Below are 14568 nucleotides of genomic sequence, written 5' to 3' on the forward strand. Positions count from 1 at the left end.
ACCGCTGCAGTCCTTGAGGTGTACCCCACTGTGCTGTTAGGGAGGGAGTTCCAGGATGTTGCCCAAGCGAGAGTAAAGGAATGGCGATATATTTCCAAGTCAAGGTGGTGAGTGACTTTTGGGGGGACGGGGACGGACGGACCTCCAGATGGTGGTGTTCCCAGGTATCTGCTGCTCTTGCCCTTCTAGATGGTAGTGGTCGTGGGTTTTGGAGGTACTGTCTAAGAAACCTTGGTCAGTTACTGCAGTAAATCTTATAGATGGCACACATGGCTGTCACTGTTAATCAGTGGTGAAGGGGATTCAATGCTTGTGGAAGGGGTAGCAATCAAGCAGGCTGCTTTGCCCTGGATGCAGTCGAGCCAATTGAGCGTTGTTGGAGCTGCACTTATCCAATCAAATAGAGAGTATTCCATTACACTCCTGACTTGTGCCTTGGAGATGGTGGACAGGCTTTGGGGGAAACAGGTGGTGAGTTACTCACCATACGATTCCTAGCCTGTGACCTGCCCTGGTAGCCACAGTATTAATGTGACTTGTCCAATTCATTTTTGATCAATGGTGACCCCCTGGGTGTTCATTGGGATCACTCACCAGAGTTCTGACATGTTACAGCATTGTGTTGTTACAAGAAATATTTTTAAACCTGTGCCTTAAATAGAGGCAAGATTTACACCAGTGGCCCAAATAGAAGTTCTTGCCAAAATTGGTTAATCTGTCCACAGTCTTCACAAAAATATCCAGAACATGTAAACCTGGAATTAGTAAACAATGAAATTCTCAAAAAAGTGACCCTTATTCTGCTGAATAAACAGGTACACAGTATGTAACCCCTACCCTGCTGAATAAGGAACAACTTTTATCCTGTTCAATACAAGAATGCTGCAATTAGACAGCATGACAAAATCTCCACTCTGGAAAATTAGGGGCTGCAGGCTCAGGTTTCCTTACTGGTGACTTCCACAATCACCTCTACTTACCAGTTCTGCCCATTCATAAACTAAGTAGCCAAACTCTGTTAAATTAACATCTACAGTTAGTAGTCACTGAAAGGCAGAATGTGCAGCTGCACATGGTGACGGTTTGTGGCAAGTGAAGGGTTACTTACTGTGTGCCTATTAATTGAGTATCAAAGATCTAATTTGCCTGCTGTAACTTGCTTTTAACATATGAACTGTTTCCAGTCCTCCCAGGGTTAATATACTGCAGAACCTTTGTGATAATTAGTGCACAATTAAAGTAATAACCAATTTCAGAGCCTTGCTGTCAATCTATCAACCTAATCCAGGAGGGAAACATGACACAAGAATGAAAATATTTTCCAAAGCCTTGCATGCCTCCCTCCAATCTGGAGTGATCTTATCAATCCGCTCAGAATAAGACAGGCTCTTTTACAGCAAATGAAGGTTCTATCAGACAGAGGGCTCAGACTTCTCTGGTCTAGCTCCTGCCTGCTGCCAGGAAATTACTGATTGTAATTGAGCACATTCTTGGATTTAATGAGTTAGTTGGATGAATGAAGTGCAACCAAGTTTCTATGATTGATAAGGGACTCCATCCTTCACCCTCATCCGCTTTTAGCGGTGCTCAATCAGCAAACTCTGCCAAATTTAAAACCGCTAAAATGTGGAGAAGTTGATGTTTTGATTTCGCCTGTACAGTTTTTACTGAGTGAAATTTTAGATTTTTAAAAAATCTGATTTTCCCTCACATCAAAAATTCAGACTTTTTAAGCAACTGGTCAATCATGCATTTAGAACAGCGCCCATTTTCACCTTTGTTTAAAAGAATAAGGCTTGACAGTAACTTTAAAAAATGGGTTGACATTAGGTCCAAGCTTCAGAAGGAGAAATTCAAGAGTAAAAGGCAGGCTCTGCTGCTAAAAAATTCTCAGGATAAACATTCTAGTAATCCCCTTGCTTAAAGATCCCATATATGGCAAATGCCCCATAAGATAAATGACACATCAAATCTTTGCATTTATAGAATATTCTATACACTTTTTCTTCTCTCCACTGTTAAATAGCTCAAAACCCTGTATTGCCAGCTGAGCAGGAAATTTTCATTTAGATACATTTACTGAACGAGCTGTCGTCGCATCCTCCACACTGGCCTCCAAGAGCTTGGAATCTAATATACAGGAGACAATGGGAAAGGCGTTCTCCAGTTCCCAATGCAGTCACAGTGTAAATATGTTTTCCATGTTCAGTATTCCTAACAAAGACTGTCGACATGCTATTTTTAATATGTTTACAATTTCGCTAAAAACATGAAGCAAAGAATTCAACTATGACGTTTAATTTAATGAGCTTTCTACCCTCATTCAAGCCAGTAGTTACGCTTTTGAAAATCCTTTTTAAAAAAACGTTACTCTAGATGAGTTTAACACCTATGTTCCAGAACAGTCTCATTAGTGAATCATTGCTCTGTGGCCAAGATGAAGTGCTTTCACTTGCCTTGATATCTAGACAAAATGTTCTAATGCATGGAACTTTTTCTTTAATAAAAAGGACTTTAGCTATTGATTCTTACATGCTCCTCCAAAGAGTTTTCCTTACCTTCGGAAGCATGTGAGGAATGCTACAGCCAACAAATAAAAGGCAAAAGTACTTCATTTACTCTAATTGGAGCTATCTACACTAATCCCATTTCCCTGTCTGTTCCCTGTATTACTTTAGTTTGCTTCCAGGTTTTCTGTATAAGGTAGCTACAAATTAATAATTTCTCACATTAGAAAGCACTCTGCTTTTATTGTAGTGAGACAGGACATGGACCTAAATTGAGATCCTACATTTGTGACATATGTCAACTTATTATAAAGTGAGGAGGTAAAATGAAAGTTAACAACTGAGCTAGGAGATTGAAAACCTCCAACGAGAGCACAATACTTACCGTCCATTTCAGCATGATCTGGGTGTCAGTGATAGCCTCTGTATAAGCAATGTGAGGACCTGCGATTGGACGTGCCGAAAATGGGCTGCTAAATCCTGCCACTTGATATGGTCGTGAGGCTGCGCTTCTGGGGCTTTCACCATATGCATTGATGGCAATCACACGAAATTTGTATGCAGCACCTGGGGCACAAAAATAACCAGGAAAACGTAGTGGTAATTGACACAGCACAGAATAATTTACATCAAAGAGTATTCCAATGATGAGTGGAGCTGTTTGCTAACAGGCGGAGGAGTCTCTTAGTGGTTGTGATGATTCTGCATTGAAGAGCAACAATTGGTAGATGACAGGAAAACCAATGCTACTCAGTTGGAGACCTCCTTACAGAGCTTTTTTAAAATAAATTTTAGAGTACCCAATTTGTTTTTTCCAATTAAGGGGCAATTTAGCATGGATAATCCACCTAACCAGCACATCTTTGGGTTGTGGGGGTGAAACCCATGCAGACACGGGTCCTCCTTACAGAGCTGAGCAATGGCCCACAGAATTGCTTGGCCATTCTCTGTTGGACATTATGTAAAACGTGAGACCAGTGATGTAAATGTGTCATATTGTCATAGGCTCCAGTAGTCTAGTGGTTATGATACTAGACTAGTAATCTAGCGACCTGGACGACTAATCCAGAAAATATAGGTTCACCCAGGATAGTTTCAGAATTTGAATTCAGTTGAAATAAAATCTGTAAATAAAAAGTTGATATCAGTAGAAACAACCGCAAAGCTGTAGGATTTTCATAGAATCCCCCAAACTGTCCTTTAAGAAATTATTACCCCCTGAAGTGGCCTAGCAGCTACAAGTTGGACTTTAGTAATTCAAAGAAGTCTGCGGCCACCTTCTTAGGGCAATGAGGGATAGTAATCAATGTCAGCCTTGCCAGCAATGCCCACATAGAACATACAGTGCAGAAGGAGGCCATTCGGCCCATCGAGTGTGCACCGACCCACTTAAGCCCTCACTTCCACCCTATCCCCGTAAACCAATAACCCCATCTAACCTTTTTGGTCACTAAGGGCAATTTATCATGGCCAATCCACCTAATCTGCACGTCTTTGGACCGTGGGAGGAAACCGGAGCACCTGGAGGAAACCCAAGCAGACAAGGGGAGAATGTGCAGACTCCGCACAGACAGTAACCCAGCGGGGAATCGAACCTGGGATCCTGGCGCTGTGAAGCCACAGTGCTATCCACTTGTGCTACCGTACTGCCCCTAAAGAGTTTACATCTAAAGAGTAAAAATACCACTGTGCATCACTATCCACTGACTCTTGCCAGAATGTGATGTAACAGGTTAAATTAAGATTGGGTTCATCCGAGGTGACATCATCTTCAAATTGCTCACTGACACTCAATGTCTGGGCTTACACATGAAGAGTGACTAGTTGAGGGAATTGCTAAAGGCCATTGTCCATAGAACTGTACCATAACAAGCAACAATATCTTCACAAGAAAACAGAAGTTTACAGGATTCTATCAATTATAACTGCTTTAGATGTTTTCCGCCTTCACAACCCTCAGAATTTAATCGGATTAATCAGAGTTCTTATTTCACTTATTTAGGCCATTACCTGGTTCAAGGCTGCGCACTTCCACTGAGAGTTTAGATGGAGAGATGCTGTCTGCTGCCACTAGCCAGTCACTGTTCCTTCCCATCCGTTTATATTCCACTTTAAAGGAGGTGATGGGGGAGCCCCCATTTGCTCTTGGGATCCAAGTCACATACACAGAGGTTTCTGATGCAGTTGATATTGTCGGTCGGTCTGGTGCCTCAGGGGCTAGACAGAAGAAAAAGAGCTGTCAGAATAGGGTTGGAGAGCTTGAATTAGTTAACTACTGGCCCTATGTAGATAGCATATCAAGTGGCCATTTGGCAAAATCTGAGTTTTAAGGCAGCAAAAACTGGGACAGTTTCAGCCTACAGATGATGTCTGCAATTTTCAGTTCTGGAATTATGCTCTCTTTCAGACAGAATCCTGTCCAGGGTGTTTCTCATTCAGGTTTTTTCAGTTTTATTAATCCATTATATTCACTGTCAGAGGTTCTTGCCATTATTCAGAGTACCTTCAGCCTATAAAATGAAGGCGAATATCTCACAAAGAGCTTTGCAGCAGAAAAAAAAGAGTGCCTCTTGAGTCTTTATAAAACAATTCTCAACATTTCATAAACAATCCATTAACATTTCTTAGAAGTTTAGCATTTGAGATACTGCCTCACAAATTGCATACTGTATTAACACCACATTGAAATAAAAAATATATTTAATTGCAACTTTTAATGGCTCCTTAAAATTTAGATTGATGGCAATACTCACTAATTATTAATTGTATAAGAAGTGCTAGCACTGATCAAATGGCTAGGTGTGCATTATTTTCTGATTCAAACAAGCCAATCACAAAAAAATTCTTGATGACATTTTGAGGCTTTAATTGTGGCAGAGAATGCTCTGGTGCATCATCGCACTGTATCACAAAGTGGCGGGATTCTATCTCATGTTGGTGATTGCCTCATCTTACTGCACTGTCAAGAGGATGTGCTGACAAGTGATTTCACAAGGAAAGCAGAGATCAGAATGACAGTTATCCACCAGCCAATCTCATGAAGCGCCTACCAAACCGTTTCAGCGAGGTATTAAGAAAAAAACTTTATGGTAGGATCCAATGAGTCTTGGCAGGAAAGAACAGTACAGGGAGAACTACATGTTAGAGGGGGGAAAACATTAACATCTCTTTTAAAAAGTCACATTCATTAAAAAATTCTACTTATAAAATTTAATTAATTTAGCTATGAACAGCTTGTGTTTTAATTTAGTACCTCAGTCTTGGCATTCAGTGAATACAGATGGCTTTCATTGTCTCGTGTTCCTAATTTTAGTTATGCCACATTAAATGTTAGGCTGTCAGTTAATTCCAGGGAAACACTCATCTCCCTGGGTTGCCCAATTTTGTAGATTTTGAAACTCATGTATTGACACATTATCATAAAAAATTGAGAATATTAAGCTAAATAAAATAAACCCCAACTCAAATGTCTCACACCTTGGTGTTCAATCTTTTTTATATTAATCTGTAATTAGTGTTCCATCTCCTTACACCTTTAGTCTCATTCCAAGTTTAAAATCTTTTTACTGTCTCTTCCGCCTCCTTACTTTCACCACCAAGTTTGGACAAAGGAACAAATTTGGGGAATACATTTGATTCGCCGACAAAAGACTTTTTTCAGCCAATGATAAAGACGACAAGATTGGTGTCACAGACATGACTAGATAAATCTTTGATGTGTTTTTCCAGTCAAACAGGAAAGTCTTCCCTGGAGACGAACAGCATGCCCAAAAGAATGTGTTACCCACTGACAGAGGTAAAACCACTTGGCAATATAATCACCCATTAACAAATCTGGAATATTTAAAGAATGTTGAGATGCAAGATACTGAGGTCAAATATATCTCAGTTAGGTGAACATAAAAACTCTACGCTGCCCCAACACTGAACCCCAGATCCAATCTAAGAATCAATCCTATTTCCATCCTTGTAGCCTCAGCAAGAATCCCAATTTTGTGCTATTTACATGCTTTAGTGTTTGAGACTGCTTAAATTAATTTCATTTTAGATTTTTACGGGTGGTGGTGGACAGAGGGCACCTTCAACCAACCATAAATCTTGGCTGAATTTGAATCCAAGTTTCAGGGGTAATAAAACAGCATTCTAACCAGCTAAATTTTGGCATTTTCATGCTCATACAAAAAAGTACTTCCATTCTACTTGAAGCAGTCATGCAAAGTAGTATGAACACAAGAACAAGTCACAGTTTAGGCTTTGTCAAAATAATACTTACTGAATTCAGAGCAACTTTAGAGAGCAAAGAAGACAGAAGAACAATGTTAGTAAACACATATTCACAGCATCGTTTTTAGCAGTGTTAGACCCAATTAGTTGGCTAGCGTCTATTGACATTCCAGTTAGATACTTTCAGGTGAAATTGGACAGCGTGCGCCATTACAATAAACATTGGTGCAGTACCAAGCTCTACCAGTAGATGTCAATAGCACTGTTAGTATAGACTATATTACATTATATTTACAGAGGTTACTATAAACACTAAAAAACAGAAGAACAGCCTAGACCAAGTAATCCCTTGAATTCAACACTTAATTCTTGAAAGCTGGCATGGAAATCTCAGTTGATTCTTGATGCAGGGATCTCAGATTTAACTGCGGTGTCCTGAATTCTGGTACCACTTCTCCCAAAAGAGCAGTTCCTGTGCCCATACTAAGAAAAATAGCCACATATCTACTCTTAAATTCAGAGATCTGTTCTCCAACCTACGCGCAACAGAAGCTTTTTGCTGGATTTGTGTTCTGGATTTTGAGAAATATTACAGAATATTTCTGTGAAAGACCACTCAGTGCTGCAATAGGCAGTAGGAATCCAAGAGCTGCTTCAGTCTGGATTTCCACACTGTCCTTTACTGCACATCTGTCCCAGTTAGCTTCCATCAGGTAGCAATGTAGGCACCAATCCTGAACTGCAGGAAACTGCTGGCTTCCATTCAGCACCTCTTTGATGCCATATCAAAGACTGTATAAATGTAATAGAGAAAACAAACGGTCTGAATATAGCTCCTCTTCAACGTCAACATCTGTCCGCATTTCAAAAATTACCAACTGAAATCAGAAATATAAATATATCCAATAACTACATTCAAATTTTAAAATAGAAAAAACCGGTGTAGTGCCTAATCCAATATATTACCCAGCCTATAGATTTGATATGTATGTACCATCTATGCAACTCAAAGATGCAGTGTGAACTATTGTCAGTCTGCTTTCCTATAACTGCGAACTTCTGAGTACCACGATCCTCACCTCTGTATTGATCACAATATCTAGTATTATTTCTGTCAAATCCCATTCCCACCAACCCCATTGCATCCCGTGCCTAGAATCCTCACCACATTATCATAGATTATCATAGAATTTACAGTGCAGAAGGAGGCCATAGATTATCATAGAATTTACAGTGCAGAAGGAGGCCATTCGGCCCATCGAGTATGCACCGGCTCTTGGAAAGAGCACCCTACCCAAGGTCAACACCTCCACCCTATCCTCATAACCCAGTAACACCACCCAACACTAAGGGCAATTTTGGACACTAAGGGCAATTTATCATGGCCAATCCACCTAACCTGCACATCTTTGGACTGTGGGAGGAAACCGGAGCATCCGGAGGAAACACACGCACACACGGGGAGGATGTGCAGACTCTGTACAGACAGTGATCCAAGCCGGAATCGAACCTGGGACCCTGGAGCTGTGAAGCAATTGTGCTATCCACAATGCTACCGTGCTGCCCCTGGACACAATACTCCAGGTGTAATCTCACCAACACTCTATAAATTGCGACAGCACCTCTCTACTTTTATACTCCAGTCCTTTTGCAATAAATGGCAACATTCCATTTGCCTTTTTCATTACATGCTGCATCTGCATACAGACTTTCTGCGATTCATGAACAAAGACACCCAGATCCCTCTGCCCAGCCGCATCTTTAATCTGCTTTCCATTCAGATAATAATTGGCCTATTTTTTTCAACCAAAATGGATAATATGACATTTATTTACATTAAACTCCATGTGCCAAATTTTGGCCCAATCTATATCTGTCTGTAAAATTTTTATATCCTCCTCACTGCCTGCTTTCCTACCTATTTTAGTATCATCTGCAAATTTTGCTATGTTACACTCTGTCCCTGCTTGCAGATAGTTTATACAAATTGTAAACAGTTGAGGTCCGAGGACTGGCCCCTACGGCACCCTGTTAGTTACAGTTCGCTAGCCAGAGAAGAACCCATTTATCCCAACCCTCTGCTTTCTGTCAGACAGTCAATCTCATTCCAATCTCGTACTCTATCCCTAATCCCCCGTGATCACACCTTCTAGATTAGTCTTTTATGCAGCATCTTGTCAAACGCATTTATATCCCTTCCGTGAAGTGACTTGGAAAGCTTTGTTACATTAAAAGCATGATATAAATAAAAAAATATTGTTGTGATTGTATCAGAGCCTGTGGCTTGGATTGGGTGGTTTGTATTGGAGGGGATCAGGGAAGAATGTCGTTAACAGTACTAAAGTTACGGCAATGCCATTTATTATATTGGGACAAGGAGTGTTACGGTTGGATTATAGTTAGGGTTAGGGCAAGAGTTAGGAAATTTATAAAGAAAGTTCAGAGGGGTTATTGATTGGATTAGGATTGGGTAACAGTTGGATTAATGTTTACACTGGATTTGTTTATATAGAGTAATGAAATCTAGAGCTTAGGTTAGTAAATGCGATAGTAAATGCGATGGGGATGGTTATGGTTTTTTTAGGATTAAGGATGGGTTAAACATGCAATAATGTTTTTTTCAGGTTATAATAAAATTCTATAAAAGGGGGAATAGAGTGTCAAGATTAGATCAGGGTTAGGTTAACGGTTGATATTTTATAAAAAGGGTTGAGTTAAGGTTAAGGTCAGAGGCTGTAGAAGAGTCTTACCTCCGCTGTGTCGTGCTGGATCATGGATTACTACGCCAAAATTATTGCCATTTTTATCCTCAATTGCTGTTTGCTTAGGAACTCCTGCTGGTTGTGATGGTGTCCGAGAGTTTTTCTTCGAGGTGGAGGATCGCCCTGTTGCGAGGATGGGAATAAAATCAACATCATGTCAGAACGAAGAACATAAAGCATTTTCTTTTTAAACAGCAAAATATTCACAGCAATACTCAGTCATTACATTAAGGACTACTTTGTCCTGCTCTCAATGAACACAAGCGCACTAGACATAATGGCAGAAGAACACCATACACGCTCTGTTCCACAATTCAATATTATCAGAACTGATCGTGGGCTTCAACTCCATCTCCCTGCCTCATCCCATATGGCTCCCTGAAAGGCCAAAAATCAGGCATCTCAGCCTTAAATATATTAAATGATGGAGCATTCACAATCTCCTGGGGTAGAGCATTTCAGAGGTTCACAACCCTTTGTGTGAAGACATTTCTCATCTCAGTCCTAAATGATCAGCCTGGTGTTCCAAAACTTTGTCCTATTATTCTAGATTCCGCAGCCAGGAGAAACCACATCTCAGTATCTACACCAGGCAAGCCCCTTCAGGATCTTGAATGTTTCCATGAGATCACCTGTCATTTTTCTAAACACCAAAGAATATAGACCCAATTTATTCAGCCTGTCATCAGATGATAACCATTTCATCCCAGGGGCCAATCTAGTGAAACTTTGTTGTTCAATCTCCATTTCAAGTATATCCTTTCTTAAATATGAAGACGTAAACAGTCCAAAGATGTGCAGGTTAGGTGGATTTCCCATGCTAAATTGTCCCTTCATGTCCAATGGTTAGGTGGGGTTACAGGGATTGGGCGGAGAGTGGGCCTAGGTCGGGTGCTCATTCACAGGGTCTGCGTAGACTCAATGGGCTGAATGGTCACCTTCTGAAATGTAGGGATTCTATGAATCTGTTTGCATAGTCCTGACTAGTTAATTCATTTTATTTTTTCCCTCTTCAACTTTGGTGATCCCCTCCACTAGTTTCTGAATCACTCCCAATCCTCAGGTTTGCTGCTAATCTTTGAAACACTAAGCCTTTTCCTTTAATCTAGTATTATCATTATTAAACCAGCCAAGGATGGATGCTTCACACTGCATTTTTGTTTTTCACTGGAATTAATCTTAGTTGAAAATATTGAAGTGTTTCTTTAAATGTTCCCCACTGTTTATTTTCCTCTTTGGCCATAGCCAATTCTCCTCTCATATCTATCTAATTGGTTTTAAGTTTAAGATTCTTGCTCGTGATTGGAATATGTCATTTTCAAACTTCATGTTGATTTCAATTGTATGATCACCATTTCCCAGTGGATTTTTAAACTATGACATTATTAATTTACCATGCCCATTGCACTATACCATATCTGAAATATCTTAATCTCTAGTTGCTCCCAAAACTGTCATGAAAGCATTCTACAAACTCATCTGAGAACTGTTGCCGATTTGTTTGGTTCACTCCATATGAAGATTAAAGTTTCTCCACAACTATTACATTGCTTTTCTTACAAGCTCCAATTGTTTCTTGTTTAATGCTCTGTCCAATGGGTTAACTACAGTTAGGGGGGGGATCTCTAAATAACGTCCATCAGTGTTTTCTGACCCTTGCTATTCTTAATCTCTACCCATACGGATTCTACTTACTGATTTTCTATGCCAAGATCCCTATTCATTAATGTCCTTATATCACCCTTTACGATCAAGGTTGCCTCATCTGTCTGTCTTTTCCATCCTGCCTGTATTTTCAAAATGTTGCTAACCCTGGAATGTTTGTTTCCCACCCTTGGTCACTTTGTAGACCTGTCTCTATACAGATAATTAGATCTAAACCATTTAGCGCTATTTGTGACACAATCCATCTTATTGTGGATGCTCTGCATATTCAGATAATTTAATTTTTTAATAACTTTTCCCTCCATGGATCTTACTCTCTGGTGCAACTACGACCCTTCCTGTCCCGCTCAGCTTGTCTTTACCCACACCAACATACTTTTCTATTGCCTCAACTTACATCTTTGGAGTTCAAAATTTCTCATCACCCAAATCCTTCTCCTCCTGTTAATTCAAAGCCATTTTACTATGACCACATTAGCTGGTGGACTCGTGTGTACACTCTGTCCCTTTCTGTCACACTCTGGTCACCATTACCTGCCAGGACCTATTTCCAATTGTTTGCTTTAATTTCCTGAGATGTTCAGATCCAATCGTAGTTCTAATAAGGCCTGCCTCTAGTCTGAACGATTTTCCCACTGATCTTTTATTTATTTATTTTTAAAAATTAAAAAATTTAGAGTACCCAATTATTTTTTCCAATTAAGGGGCAACTTAGCGTGGCCAATCCACCTCGCCTGCACATCTTTGGGTTGTGGGGGGGTGAAACCCACGCGGACACTGGGAGAATGCGCAAATTCCACACGGACAGTGACCCAGGGCCGGGATTCGAACCCAGGTTCTCAGCAGCGTAGGCAGCAATGCTAACCACTGTGCCACCGTGCTGCCCTCACTGATCTTTTATGACCATTTTAAACGGGTAGTATCATATTTATAAGTAGACCAAGGATACGGTTATACAATTGGTGATGCAATGACCCCATTGAGTCACTGATCTGGCCTAGCATTATGAATTTTAGTCTTGGGCTTTTCTTTTCATTAAAAAGTTAATATGCTGACACATTCAAAATATTACTGAACGACAAACAAAGCATCAGTTATATAACATAGGACGAATGCTCACGCCACATTTGGAGCATGAGTAAATTACACAGTCCACTTAAATTAATAGCTCAGCAAGATAAACCTGAATGAGGAATAGCCACAAATTAATATTTCAGTACACCATCTTCTGACAGAGAAAAACCTAAAACTTTAGTGAGAAAGAATAGTCGATCAGTATGAAAGAATGCAAAATCGGTGTAGCAAGGTATATAAGAGTACATAGATACAAAAATCTAGATTTCAGATCAATGTTTCTTATTCATCAGCAGTGATGAAGATCTTGCAAGCAATAATGTAATATCAATTGGAAAGTCACATCAAAATTACAAAGAAATTCTACAATTATACCCTATACCAAACAAATTTCCAGACTGCTCAACTCTTACCATACTCTACAGCAAGGGTGTTAAAAAAAAAGTGTCATTCTGGGCCATGGAACCTGGAAGCCTAATATACATTTTAAATCTATGGTTTAATAAATCTACATGTTGTCAATACCATTACATCTTGGTGTCCTATGTTACACAGTGACCACTTACCATAAATACGTTATTAGCTGTACAGTGATTTGTGATATTCTGAGAACATGAAAGGTTGCATATAAATGCAAGTTCTTTATTTGTCAATGAGGCCTTTTCAAACGTCCAGGCCAATGAATTCCAACAGGACAAAGCAATACACAAGAAATACAAGTGCAAATAGGATTGCACTGTTTTATGTGGTTGGACATCCCATTTTAGAAAGTGAACAAGCTACCCAATAATCTCATGTATAGTTGCTGCTTTTACAGGTACTACATGAATTCTCAAGTTAACATCAATTCTATTCTGCTGATAAAATCATATTGATTTGCTACAGCAAATTACCCAACTTTGGGATTGTAAATTTGGGGTAGGGTTTTATACGTCACTGAATAATGTGCCTACATCGAACTGGTGTGCAGAATCATTAGCTTGCAATGGATGCCACTGCATCTCCTTCCATTTGTATTGATTTGCTCCTATTGAGCATGTATTTGTAGTTCCATACACCTCTGTCCATATCTCGGTTTGGGAATGTGGCAGTAGTCAGTTGCATCTTGATTCTGTTTCTTAAAAATATTGTGCTTTTAATGTTATCCTCTTCTGGAACACCCTCTGATAATTTACCCAAGTGATCATTCTTCATGTATGGGCCTAGGTAGTGAGTGCTGTCAGAGAATTTGACAATTAACATCTCAATGACACCCAATTCTCCCTTCAATTAGCACTTATACATGCATTTTCCAATTAGAGATATCAGATACTGAATTCTAGGTTCTCAATTCAGAAGCATAATCTGATGATAGCAGCCTCTCACTGCCATTATTAGATTAGCTAATAGCACAAATCAGAAACCAAAGGAGAAAATGCTGGAAAATTTCAGCAGGTCTGGCAGCATCTGTAGGGAGTGAAAAGAGCTAACGTTTCGAGTCCCGATGACCCTTTGTCAAAGCTTTGACAGAGCTCTTTTCTCTCTCTACAGATACTGCCAGACCTGCTGAGTTTTTCCAGCATTTTCTATTTTGGTTTCAGATTCCAGCATCCGCAGTAATCTGTTTTTAGCACAAATCAGAGATTGATTCTGGGATTTTCCTGGTCTGTGTGAAACAATATCACGTGTGGTACATTTACCCAGTGAGCCAGCAGGGCAGCCCAGCTCAGAAATCAGTAGTTACAAATGCAGCCCATGTAAAATACAACTTGCCAGTGTACAGTGTTGCATTTTGTACCTTTGCCAGTTCGGAACGTCAACATGGCTGGCTGTCCTTCACCTGAAGCGCTTCGTGCAACCATCAATACTTCGTAAAGACTAGAAGGCTCAAGTTCAGCAAGTTGCAGTTCATTCTCACTGCCTGGAACCCGGATTGTATGCCAGCTTCCCAACATTATCCCATGGTTGTCAAGCTACAAGGAAAACAAAAAGCTGGTGTCAAATTTCCTGTATTGTGCCTTGCAAACCTCCGCTTTGTTCTATTTCACCCCACAGCAACACCCCCCTCCCCGAAACCACAACAAATGTTCCCAACGGCTGTTGTACGCATCATTGCCCTTTGCCCTCCAAATAATGTGGCTGATCTAGGCCCGGGCAGGCAGACATTCCACCACTACTAGTCCTTGAAAGCCTGGTAGGCAGCTTTGGACAAGAAACAATTCCAAGCAAGTAAAACTGTTATAGGTAATGTGACTAAATAACCAGATTGGGACATAGTCATCTCTACATCAGTAACTTGTGTGTAATAATGACATTCTACTGTGGGGAGGGATGCTAAACCAGAAGTATTCATTCTG

The 14568-nt window shown here is 40.1% G+C and overlaps 1 protein-coding gene across 7 annotated transcripts in view; it reads right to left on the reverse strand.

The window, feature by feature from the left end:
• The window catches only part of cdon (cell adhesion associated, oncogene regulated), a 287217-nt gene that overhangs the window by 44966 nt on the left and 227683 nt on the right, over positions 1-14568 (reverse strand). For all 7 annotated transcript variants that reach the window (XM_072486781.1, XM_072486779.1, XM_072486777.1 and 4 more), the window contains 4 exons: positions 14010-14184; positions 9482-9616; positions 4518-4724; positions 2893-3074 (listed from right to left, as the gene is read on the reverse strand). In XM_072486781.1, the coding sequence (XP_072342882.1) occupies positions 2893-3074; positions 4518-4724; positions 9482-9616; positions 14010-14184 (699 nt within the window). The remainder of the gene's footprint in view (positions 1-2892; positions 3075-4517; positions 4725-9481; positions 9617-14009; positions 14185-14568) is intronic.

Source organism: Scyliorhinus torazame, chromosome 21 (assembly GCF_047496885.1).
Source record: "Scyliorhinus torazame isolate Kashiwa2021f chromosome 21, sScyTor2.1, whole genome shotgun sequence".
Lineage (NCBI taxonomy): Eukaryota > Metazoa > Chordata > Chondrichthyes > Carcharhiniformes > Scyliorhinidae > Scyliorhinus > Scyliorhinus torazame.